General features: G+C 36.6%; 1 protein-coding gene and 1 long non-coding RNA gene across 3 annotated transcripts in view; one reads left to right on the forward strand and one right to left on the reverse strand.

Annotated features, from left to right (window-relative positions):
• Positions 1–1,179: 1,179 nt before the first annotated feature.
• The window catches only part of LOC117431834 (intraflagellar transport protein 140 homolog), an 85,904-nt gene continuing 73,843 nt past the window's right edge, over positions 1,180–13,240 (forward strand). The window contains exons 1-3 of the mRNA XM_034053157.3: positions 1,180–1,323; positions 2,429–2,599; positions 5,369–5,590. Coding sequence (XP_033909048.3) covers positions 2,453–2,599; positions 5,369–5,590 — 369 coding nt within the window. The 5' untranslated portion in view covers positions 1,180–1,323; positions 2,429–2,452. The remainder of the gene's footprint in view (positions 1,324–2,428; positions 2,600–5,368; positions 5,591–13,240) is intronic.
• Positions 9,495–13,202, reverse strand: LOC117967145 (uncharacterized). Of its 2 annotated transcripts, none has more exons than XR_009308110.1 (6): positions 13,065–13,202; positions 12,268–12,392; positions 11,511–12,144; positions 10,984–11,119; positions 10,577–10,683; positions 9,495–10,233 (listed from the first exon to the last, which is right to left on the reverse strand). It is a non-coding gene; the product is annotated as an uncharacterized LOC117967145 (long non-coding RNA). The 2 variants fall into 2 exon arrangements; XR_009308111.1 differs by lacking the exon at positions 13,065–13,202 and having other exon boundaries at positions 9,498–10,233; positions 11,511–11,701; positions 11,906–12,144; positions 12,268–12,390.

Here is a 13,240-nt window from a genome sequence, read left to right on the forward strand (position 1 = left end):
TTAGTCTTCTTGATTTACCAACAACAACACACTCATAGACCCATTTAATAATAGCAATAATACACTCAAGGGTCTGTGAGATATCACCACATCTTGAGTGGTTGAAGGCATAGTGATATCTCGATAACACACAACCTGTCGTATATTATTGTTTAAGTAACCGGACAACCAAGAAGAAGAGGAGAGATGGGATAAAGTGTAAAAGGGAGGTTTTATTATAATATTCAGAAAGAGGTTAACAATAGTTGGATAAGGATTTGGGCAGGAAAGAGGAAAGCTCTTTGGTTGGGTTAAGGATTGGACATACTACTATGAATGGCCATTTAGATTAGATAAATATATCAGTGGTTTATGTGAGAAGTGTACAATTCCAGAAGCAGTTGAGCATTCTGTAATAAAGTGTGAGAAATGTGAAGAACAAAGAAAGAACTTGAACAGGAAGTTGATGAACATGGGGATATATGACCTAAGCATTACACCGTGTAACAATGAGAGACTACATTTAGGGGCTGATTCGTGAAAGTGATTTACAGTATAATTGTAAATCTCGAAAAACTACTCACTTCTAAATCTTTTGTAGTCATTTTTGTATTACTTTAGTATAAATACATGTTAATTTGGATTCATATGTTGTTTTTTTCTGACTTTATGTGAACGAAAAGACACAAATTCGCCCGTTTTCTCACTGGAAATAGGTAAATTTCAAAATTTCACTCCTGGTCACAAAAGCAAAGTTTGTGGGGAATAATAGCCATTTTCTATACTTTTGAGGCATAAGCAATTAGGAAATAACACTTACTACCCAGGAACAAAAATTGTGTTACATAGTGTTATTAGCTTGTTGGGAGAAAGGAGACGAAAAATAGAAATGATAATAACTGAATATATTTGGGAAAGGAAAAGCAGGAATTTTAAAAAATAGACTAATGGCTATAGATGGAATGCGCCCCACCTAATGCATGGAGGCTGAGTTGGGACGGTAATTCCAGTTGTATGCTAAAGTGACAATGCACTTATTACAAGAGTAATGTAGAATTAATTAAGTTAACAAAAAACGAAGTTAATAAACAACGAGAAACTGTTAATATCTCGCTTTATCTTTGACCCAGGCTCAGAATGGCTCTTTGCTCGGCTCTGATTCGTGATTTTTCGTAACACCTCCCCTGACCGCAGCGGAGGCTGCTTTGTTGTCGGGGTAACAAGAAGAGACGCTGTGTTTCTCTCGACTGATACAGAGAGAAATAAATACCCAGGACCAGCTACTTACACTTGACACTGACACAGATACAGTTCCAACCATAGGAAAAACAGATACACTCACAGGTAAATTCAAATTTTAGAAAAAGCTTTTATTGAAATATGTCCCATATTGGAGAGATACCCCGGTTGCACCGTAGAGAAGGCCGCCTGCCCCGGGGATGGAGTGGTTAGCAGTGGTGCTGTGCAGTCAGCCGTTGACTGCATAATTTATTAATATGGGACGAAGCGTCTTTTTTGAGAAACGTTCGCAGTTCCGAGCTCCGAGCTCAATCAAGTTGTAAAATGTTGATTAGCTTAGTGCATCAACTTAACATTGTGCATATTAACCGGTAAACAGAAAAACTGGTGTATTTAAAAAAAAAAAATACACACTATTGTACGTAGAGATTTAATGCAGTTTGTTTTTAGATAAGTAATTACTGTTGTTGTTTTTTTTATTATTATTATTTTTAATAATGCTACTACCAGCGTTTAAAAACTGTCTAGCCCATACCCGTGTTTATAAATCTACTTACGGTTGCTAAATTGGTCAAATGGTTTTAGTTGTTTCTTCGGATTCTGGTTTTAAAGTGCAAATTGCAGAATATACCCCTCCTTAACGTAATGACAAAAAACGTTAGTACTGCTGTACTGCTAGTACATACATGTATACATACATAGGTTTAAAATACAGTTTTCCATTTAGCAATAACCAGCATGTTGATAAACACGCCATCAATCATGCATTATAAAGTACAATTAATAAGAACCTGTAGATTATATGACATACTGATATTTAGTACATGTTTAATTGAATGTTAACAATCATTATAAAATAGAATGTACAAAACAAAAAATAAAAAAGTAATCCATGGCAATGCATCATTTTAAATACAAAACAGCGAACATGGATTTATTTTTTATTTTTCATGTTCCATTATTTTTTGAAAATCCAGGTTATTCAGAATTCTTATATTCACTTGCAAATTTAAATAAATGTGGAAGTCCATTTAACAACAAAGAGGATATTTTTTGAAAATACTAACATTTAGTCAAATGTTATTTAAAATGTATTTGGCAGTGTTAATAAATCATCCACACGCCAGTAAATGATTAGGAATACAATCCATTGTTGTTTTTTGTGCTGGTCTGGATGTAAAAAGGTACATAATGTTTATTCATTTAACAGAGGTGTACCAGCCCCACTGTGATTATGGCGGTGTATTTCGATCACCGTATCGAGTCTCCTGATTCTGCTGGCTCTCCCAGTCAGATTACCTGGCACTCTTCCCAGCCAGTGCTGGCGGTAGCTTCTATCAGTCCATCCACAGGGGGCAGCATTGATCTCTACCTCCAGCAGGTGGGTTTCTGGTTTGCTGGTCATTTAAATACATATTATTTATGATTTGTCTTAACTGAATTATAACAGTAGTTTAGGAATTGATATCCTTGTGGTATATTCTAGATGGAGAAGGAAAAGGCCATATTCATAACACACTAGAAGCTTTTGTATTTCAGTTTCTGTTTTGATAATGGCATCAGATGGTACCTTAACACAGAGGTGTTTTTAAGCTATAGTCAGGGGTTCACATAACTTGTATCATTAGGCTCTCACATGCAGCAGAAATGGTTTGGTACTCACCAAAATTAGGGGTCGTCATCCAAGTTGCTGTCGAGCTCCACCTCCTCCTCCGACAGTTTAAACAATTGGTATTTCAAGTATCAGGGGTTTAAATTTGGAGCTAGATTCTAGCGCCAGGGTACCTCATATAGTGTGAACGACATAAAATTCTGGTGCCAGTAGACATGGACTACTCAAATGACCCACCCACACTCATCCACATACACAGGAGAGAAGGTTTGTGTCGTGTAAGAAGTTGTAAAGGGAGCTTGATTAGGGCAGTATTTAATAATTTAGCACCAGTAGGCTCTCTGGTGCTAAACTGTCAAACAGTTTAGAACCAATTTTTAAAATGATTTGCATCCCTGTCAAGGATGCTGGGTTCAGGATCAAAGGTTTCAGTGGTCATCTTTCAAACATGAATATGCATCAGGGCAGAAAGGCGTGAGGCTGGATTGATACTTGTTTTAAAATGCTGACATGTGAAAACCCACGCTCACAAGCAGCACTGCTTAATGGCAGTGTCAGAGAGAACAACAATAGTTTCTGAATGTTTAAGTAGGAGTCCGGATTGCTGGTTATTACAATGTTTAACAAATCATCTCACATTCTCTGTTTATTTCAATAGCCTACCGTAAAATTCCAGCCCTGGGGATTCAAAAGCAAAAAACAAAACACTTCTTCACTTTATTAGTGTTGTTGAACACATTAGCCTGACAGCACAGCGATATTTATAGAAGGATATAACTGAGGGAATTTTTATTTTATTTTAAGTAAAATGCTTAAGTAAATGCATTTTTTTAAACTCGCGTTTAAGTAATGGCTCTCAAACATCGACACCTCATCTCATCCGCGCTCAGTTTGGGAGGCGAACCATCAGTGAGCTTTCACAATGCCACTCCCCGTAACTACTTCTCTGAATAGACAGCTAAATCGAGATCCCTGCTATCATTGGTTGCTTCAGTGTTCATTAAAATAAAATGATTGATGTTATGAACTGGAGTGATTCCACCTATCGCTCTCCATTTAGTTTTTTTCATAAAACCTTGAAGCGGCCAATGATAGCGCTAGCAGGGATGGACATTTTAGGAATTGGAACCCTCTGGCCTTAAGTGAAATATGGGGACTGGTATTTAGTTGTGGTCAGCGATAATAAGCTAAGTTACCAGGAGATCGTTGACATATCCCAGAGACCTTGAGACTCAATAGAAAACCGGGAGGTTAGGCAGGTATGGGTCACAGCCTCATAATATGCACCCTCGCTGCCTATATGAAAAATGCTTTCCTGTTAAAAATGACCGTAAGCATTTGTGTCGTAAAAATAATGCGGACGTCTGCATTTTCTTTTGTTTTTATTGGTGCGCATGCGTACCAGTTATGTGAACCCCTGGTTATAGTACATTAAAAAAACTCACAATATTAAAAGGTTCAGTAACTATTGAATCCACAAGGTAAATAATACTGTACATAGCCCCCAGGCTGGGATTAATTAATTAATAATGGTAATGATAACAAGAACAATAACCATAAAATAGTTACAAGTATTTCAAATAAAACAGTAAAATAATGCTTAATAGCTAAATATGCCCTCTAGAGACAAGAGAATATCATTTTTGATAACTGGATACGCCAGGCTATAAAAATGTGTTTTTAATCGATATTTAAAAACATCAACTGAGGGAGCTTCCCTAACAGTACTTGGCAGGTCATTCTGTAATTTCAGTGCAATATAGCTGAAACATCTACCACCTGAGTTTTTTTCTGAATAATGGGTATAGAAAGTAACCTGGCATCCTCAGATCAGAGTGACCAATTGGGGATGTATGGTGTTAAAAGATTTTTAAGATAACGAGGAGCAAGGCCATTTAGAGCCTTATAGGTTAATAACAACACCTTAAAATCTATCCTAAATCAGACAGGAAACAAGTGTAGGAATGCCAGCACAGGAGTGATATGATCTCGTCTCTTAGTCCCAGTTAAAACTCTTGCAGCAGCATTTTGTACAAATTGCAGACGAGATATCACGTTGCTACCAATACCAATTAAAATACCATTACAATAATCAATTCTTGACAATATAAAAGCATGGATCAATCTCTCAGCATCCTATTTGGAAAAAATGCCTCTCAATCTGGCAATGTTTCTTAAATGAAAAAATAAATGTTTGTAACATTTTAATGACCGTCAAGTACAAAATCAGACGAGTGTATATTATTGTTTCTGAGGTCCCAACATCATCACTTCTGTTTTGTCTGAATTTAGCATTAGGAAGTTTTTAAACATCCAATTTTTGATGTCAGCAAGACATGTATTCAAAATATCAGCAGCAGATCCACCACCCTGCTTGAGGGACAAGTAAAGCTGAGTATCATCAGCGTAACAGTGAAAATTAACTCTATGTCTACGAATATTATTACCCAAGGGTAGCATATAAAGAGAAAATAGAATTGGGCCAAGAATGGAACCCTGATTAATGATTGTGTCCTTATCATTTCCACTCTGTTGCAGGGAGAACATGTTGGTAATTCCCATCTAGAGCGTCCTTTCAAGCCCACAGTGCTCCACTGGCACCCGAGCAAGCAAGTCCTGGCAGTGGGCTGGGAGACTGGTGAGGTGCTGCTGCTGAGCCAGTCTGATGGAGAGCAGACCTCCCTGCCAGCCACCCACAGTGCAGACATCTCCCTGCTAGAGTGGAGCAGCAATGGCAGTCGTCTTCTCACTGGGGACAGGGCAAGTGTGGGACAGAGCGGACCTGCGTTAATCATGCACATGAATATACCTTTTTCTTTCTACACATGACTGTGTCTAAAAGCTGGGTCAGTCTTGCAACCACCGGGAGACAGTCAGACTGTCGCATGACTAGAGAGACTAGAAAATGCCCTCAGTGACAGTTGCACAATTGTTGTATAAACCAGCCTTAAAGTGATTGTAACTAACAAAATAATTCCATCAATCTTACCTGTTCTGTACTCCATTAGCTACATAGGTCTCAAATATGATATCTGGTACTGCATTAGGTTAAGAAAGTTCTTAGTTTCCATTCCTTGCTCTCAAGAAATCTGTTACACTTGCTCTTCCTAGGTCATGTCACCTCAGCAAAGCATGTTACTGGTTTAAGAAGGTCTTAATATCTATTGAGACCCTGAGAGTAAAAATTACCAGACTTGACAAACAATTTCAAATCACAGTAATCAGGTTTTATGAGGTACAGGATAAGGTGTGCTACTTCGTCTACCTTTTGGGACAAGACCCCCCCCCCCCCAGACCAACATCCAAAGTGTCAGTGTGGAGGATGAATTATTTGTTACAATCTGATGTAATAAGGGTAGGGGCCTGGCAAAGTCTCTGCTTAATAGTATCAAACGTCCCCTGACATGCTCCTGACCATTTAATTAAATTTGTTGTGCACTTTCTAGTGAGGTTTACTAAGGGGTTGACCATTGTGGCATACTCGGGGATAAATCTTCGGTAATAACCGGCCAACCCCAATAGAGACCTCACCTGGGACTTGGTTTTGGGGATTGCTGTGTTCATCAAAGCCTGGACTTTGGTGGCTACGGGTTTCACCCGCTCATTTCCCATAATAAATCCCAAATATTGAGTCTCTACTTTGGCAAATGCACATTTACTCAAGTTGGCTGTCAGCCGGGCTACCATTAGAGACTGTAGGACGGCCGTGATCCTAGCCAGATGCTATCGCCAGGTGGAGCTGTAGATAACCACATTGTAACCACGCTGCTGCATACCCTCTCTATGTGCGTAAGTCCTGGTCCATCAGTCTCTGAAAGGCAGTGAGCGCACCATGTAGACCAAACAGCATGGTTATGAAATGGAACAGACCATCAGAGAATGATTGGATAATTTTAATGATTGAAACATCTCATTTAGAGAAACCCCTTTATCATATTCTACATACAACAAAACCATGGTTACCAACATTCTAATTGAAATAACGTTTGGTCACAGCGAAGCTATACCTTAGATATAGATCCTACACAAATTAAAACAATGTCTCTAATAAACTGTAGAAAACGCATACATTTACAAGTGAAAACAATATACACAGACAGAACAAAACATTAGATAGTTGAACAGAACTAACTTGCACTTATTCCGAGCTGCGCCCCTCACCTTAAGCACAGCTGGACGCACTGGAGGCTGCTTCGTCCTGCCGCAGAGACTTCTGCCGTCGATCAGGGTATTGTGCACAATACTCATTAAGTGTTTTCCTCTTGCGCCCCATTTTCAAATCAAACTAGTAACTGTCACCGTATATACCTATAATAGCAAACGCTTACCTACACCTTAACCAGCTAATTTCAAAGTAGGCGCTTTGAGTGACAGGTTACAGCTAGCAAATGAAAGTGGACAGCCGGTCTAATGATTGACAGTCATTAAACAAATGAGAGCATTCTAGCGCTTTCAGCCAATGATATCTGTCAGGACAGAATGAAATGACTGACGGTGAAAGTACACTAGCCTGTTAAGGAACCACTGATTTGACTGACAGCGACACCTAGCCATTCAGAGCGGAACGGAGACGGGACAGAAAAGTATAAAAACAACACAGATGATTTCTTAAATAATTATTTTTGGTAAGAAAAAAAAGTAGTGAGTGGTTACCGACGTTTATCCAATATAAATTTATTTCAGTCAAACTCATATTTTTTGAGAATTCAACGTTTAACGAGCTTTACCGATTACAATCAAAAAGTAGAAAGCCTATTTATAATGCAAAGTCCCTTGACAACTGTAAATAGTAATCACTGGCAATACACAACTATGTGTACTGCTCAGTAAAACCCACAGGATTCAGTCCCAAAATAATAATCACAGTAAATCACAGTGAGTGCTTTTTAAGTGCGAGTGGTGAAATACAATACTTTGTGAACAGTAGTACAGTGTTGTTTGTGCTGGCCTTTAGTGACAGCTCCTAGTACGTTTTAGCCGTCTAACAAGAACAAACGTTTACGATTACTACGACAAACAAACAAACACTAAACACTCACAGTTATGTCACAGTCCTTCAGCGGTTCTTTCGTAACCATAAAAGGAGCAGTTAGCTCGGCCACATGCTCTTTTGTACCTTCAGCCACGCCCCCTTGGTTAGCGAGTGCAATCGCTTTTCCTCCAATCCGCGATTGCCACATCGCTTCCCATCTGGGGCGATGACTTGGTGTACTGTGGCTCCGCCCCCTTCTTGGATGGCCGACTTCCGACTGACTCTGGAATGAACTGCCAAACCATCCAGCCCGGGGCACACTGTTCTCTTTACATAACGCCCTCACAGGTTGGGAGGGAGATTTATAACCAAGATTCATTCTTTCTCTGTCACAGTAACATACAGGTACAATTATACAGAGAAATTCACTACTACTAGAGTTTATGAATTACCCCATTATACAGAGTAACAGATAATGTAAAATACTTAGCTATTAGCTCTGGACAATGGGCGATGTCATGGCTCTCCTGCTTTTTCCAACTGTGAGTGAGTTTAACATTGTAGCAATACATAAAGCCTCCAAAACCCATCCCAGCCCACACATTCCTTGACAAGCACCCTCTCCTTATCAGCAACCCTTCTGTCACATGTCGCGGTGCCTCTCACAGCTCCTACACTGCCAAAAGTCATTTCTTATCACAAGAGGTTTTTTTCTTCTGTTAAGACAAAATTTCTTCCCTGAAGATCCGTGGGCCAAGAAATTTTTTCTTGGTGAATTTCTCTTGCCTCAAGAAATGTATTCTCATCCCATGGTTATGTCAATTCAAGACAAAATTTACTTGAAACAAGAAGTTATTTCTTGTGTTAAGTAATTGTTCTAATGAAACAAATTACCTGATTTCTTGAAACAAGAGATTGTTTTCTTCTCTCAAGAGAACAATTTCTTGAAACAAGAAGTTATTTCTTGTGTTAAGTAATTGTTCTAATGAAACAAATTACCTGATTTCTTGAAACAAGAGATTGTTTTCTTCTCTCAAGAGAACAATTTCTTGAAACAAGAAGTTATTTCTTGTGTTAAGTAATTGTTCTAATGAAACAAAATACCTGATTTCTTGAAACAAGAGATTGTTTTCTTCTCTCAAGAGAACAATTTCTTGAAACAAGAAGTTATTTCTTGTGTTAAGTAATTGTTCTAATGAAACAAAATACCTGATTTCTTGAAACAAGAGATTGTTTTCTTCTCTCAAGAGAACAATTTCTTGAAACAAGAAGTTATTTCTTGTGTTAAGTAATTGTTCTAATGAAACACATTACCTGATTTCTTGAAACAAGAGATTTGTTTTCTTCTCTCAAGAGAACAATTTCTTGAAAAAAGGGTTTTTTTCTGAAAAAGAATGCCCTCTTAACTCAAGAATGTATTCTTATTTTTAAAAGACTTTCTTAACTAAATGGAAAAGACTAAAATCAAAGTAAGATATTTATTAATATGGATAAAAGCAAAACAAAATAAACCAAAAATAACAACAATGGGGTATTGTATTAAATTTAAGTTTCCATTTATTGATCCATCAAAATAAACATTTTCGATGTTTTTAATAAATATAAACATAACTATTTTTTACTAATTTAAAATACACATTTTGTTTTAATAGCTTTAATAAATACAAACAAATCATGCAATATGCAAAACCTGCATAAATATTTTGTACCTTACATACAATTAAATTAAAACCTCATTTGTAAAAATACTACAATCTACATGCTAATATATTATAATCAAACTGATTTAACATATTTTTCTACTCTTTTAAACCCAATATAAAAATAATACATTTGAACATACAGTAAAAAACATGCAGTGAAACATGCAATTATGTTGGACAGATATGTTTTTGTGATGTCCATTAGCCATTGTCTGAAAATCTCTCTATGCGGGCTCTTACATTTGACAGATGGCCTTGTCTTTCGTTAGCGCCCTCGCCTTTGGATCAGGACGCATAACTCCAGTCGTGGTCACCTATCAAACGTTAAAGACTGCGTCAGAGGGCTGTATCGCTTAAGTATAATTATAAATGATACTGTATAACCCCCCTTACCAGAAACTGCAACATGGACTTGTGAGCTTTTCCTTGAAATCTAAATAACTTTGAATTGACTTCTTGCATGAGGTCATGTCCTTGGTGTTTACCCTCTCATCTCCAAGGAATGCTGACTCCAACCACATCATTGCTGGTCCTACACACTCATGGTAGCAGACTGAAAATGTGTAGCTGGCACTAAGCAAAGTGAAAAATGCCTCTACCATTGAATTTAGTTCACAAAGGGGCTGCCCTTTAATTAAAACAAAACATTTTCTGTGTGATGGCACACCCAACAGCCAGACTTCCCTCTTTTTGCTTTTCTGCATGGCCTCTTCCTTTTTTTCCAGGTCCTAAATAAATAAATAATAATTCACCATATTAAAACAACAACAAAACACAAGTTGGAAAGTGACGTGTTTTAAACTAATTTCAGCCTAAATCTATACTCTGTATAGGATGTGGGTCCTAAAATTTTAGTATTGCTCTAAGAACCTTAGGGACCAGTCTTCCATTCTGTGAAGCACTAACAGGTGCTGATGGTCTCTGGTGATTTCTTCTATATAAGACTCAAAACTTTTCAAATTACTTTTGTAGTTTACTTTTTGGAAGTGGTTTAATTGGATAAACAATTATTCTGCATTATGACACAATACTTTCTTCCACGTGTAATATAAGGAACCTGTATGTACATACGTCCACAAACTGCAGTAGCATCTCACTCTTTTTTAAGCCAGTTGGTGCAGATTTTCCTGCAGCAAAGAGATCTGGCAGGATTTGTAGAGCCTCACTTGTCTTCTTCTCTAAAGTAAAGAACAAAAATATCTTTATTGAAATAACCTAAGTTAATATTTTATATTTGGGGTGTACAGTATAAGATATGTCTTCTCATGCAGTTTGTGTGAGCAGACCGCAAAGTTAAATCATCTTAAGGCTTATTTTATGCAATAAGAGACGCAACATATTATCTATATCCTTAATACTATTGAATCTATAATAGGACTAATAACAATACGTTTTAAATGTGGTATTAATTTTTCTCCAAGAATGTATAGTAATGTATATAGTAATGTATAGTATAGTAAAGTGCTTACTGCACTCACCAAGTGACCATGCAAGGCTAATGTTCAAAAGCTTTTTCTCTTCTCCGTACTTCAAGATAATGTTGACCTCAAGTTCCCATTTTGCTTTTAACCCTTCCAATGATTTTTGCAGATGTCTGCTCATCTCATCCTGCAACTGGAAGAATGCATATTGATGTTATTACATATTCTAACCATTTATTAAGTTAACCAGCTGTTATACATTTCCAAGTAACTCTTAAAAAAGCATTATTGCCTAAATATTGTTATGTCCCTATCTAGGGCACCTTACTGTTACAGTCACAAGATATATATTACAATAAGCATAGTACAATAAAAGCAAGTACAATATACAATACCTTTAGTCCTATAAGAGCAAATTTAACTAAAATCAAGTGCAAAATCCAGCACACGATACACAGTCAGAGTAGGAGTAGATTATATATATATATATATATATATATATATATATATATATATATATATATATATATATATATATACTATGTATCTTTTAAAATGCAATCTTGTTGTGTTTTCATACTTACATGATTAGGCTGATGAAAGCAGCTATACTTTTCCAATATGAGCCTAACATCTCCTTTGACAGTCTTTATAAAGTGTTTCCATTCAGGAAAGTCAAGGTCAAGAAGTTGCTTAACAACCTCATAACGGGGACTTTTCCTTAACAGCTCATCTTTAAGCTTTTTCTGAAGCTGTGCTGCGGTTGTTTGTGTTACTGGTAAGACAAATACAGTTGCAAACAAAATATAATCAATAATATTAACATGCAACAACAGTATATGAAGAGTTAAAACACATCAATATCAGTACAAACTACTCTATATAAATTATGCAATAATTTTAATAATAGTTTGATGGGGTATTCTTCAGATTGATGGCTCTTGCAATGTGAAACATGTTTGCAACTTGTTGCACACACCCATAAACAATGTCTTTTTCTCTTATTAGTTCCCTTTGCTTTTCTTCCAGTGCAGGTAACCATAGAACGGGATAATAAGGTTGAACTGCAGTCTGTGCAAAACACTGTGGCTTCTTAACTTTTTCAGCCACTGTGATTTCAGTCAAGGTGTACGCAGCTGATGATAAGCAGGGCCCATCTTTGGTTATTTCTTGTTTCTTTGATGTTGATCCTAAAGGTGTGTTATTTTGAGTGGGATTCTTAAAAAACAAAAACAAACAAACAAAAAAACACTTATATTCAATAAACATACCTTTAATTTATTATATTTTAAAACATAATATCATGTTGCATAAATTAGCATTTTTACAAATATATCTTACCAAGTAATTCAGTAGTGTACGCAGATATTTTCTGAGGTGGAAGAATCTTGGAGTTTTAACTGGAATTAAATCTGCTATTTCAGGTTCATTTAGTGATACAAAATCTGACCCATCAATCTCAGCAGCTGAAACAAAGGATTTCAATGCATTATAAAATAAACAATCATTATTTTTAAACTTGAGTACAGTACTAAACAAAGCTTAAGATGCATATTAATCCTAAAATGTATGCCTACCACATATATGTCAGTTGTAAAGTATTAAGTTTCAGTAAGTGTTGTAAAGTAATAAGTTTAAGTATTAAGTATTGTAAAGAGTACTGTGTAGACCTTACATGTCGTTATGGAATTCTGAGTTTGAACTGGATGTTCCAATATGTACCCTGTGTAATGACACAGCACCCAAATACACTATTTGTAAGTATATTTAGTTAACTCACAACAATAATAACGCTCGTACTGTTTTCACGAAATAGGTTTATTATAGTGTTAATGTGTCAGTCCAAATGCCCTCAGATAGCTTATGCCTGTCACATACAGGCTTCTTGTCAGTAAGGATCTCCCCGCTTCTCATTATTATTATTATTATTATTATTATTATTTAGTAGTAGTAATAGTATTTATTTTCTTTGCAGATGCCCTTACCCCTTCTCATTAACGCTTAAATAACATAAATAACATAATATCTAAACCCAACTATGCCTAAGGGTGATCTTCAAGTGTATGTGCTAACGTTAATTATCTGTGTGCAGTAAATTTTTCGAAAGCTAATTCAAGCATGCGTTGGAAGTTACTTACCCCCAATAAGGTCTGCAATTACCCTAGGGTCGTCTTCGTTTTTTGGGAGAGAAATATTGACAGCAGTTTGAGTAACCCAGTTTTGAAGAGTATCAGTCGACATTCTCTTAACCGCTGATCGTGGGTCAACCATCTTCGTTGGTTACCTTTGCTTTTGTCAAAAAAAACTAAACGTC

This window comes from Acipenser ruthenus, chromosome 22, assembly GCF_902713425.1.
Source record: "Acipenser ruthenus chromosome 22, fAciRut3.2 maternal haplotype, whole genome shotgun sequence".
Taxonomy (NCBI): Eukaryota; Metazoa; Chordata; class Actinopteri; order Acipenseriformes; family Acipenseridae; genus Acipenser; species Acipenser ruthenus.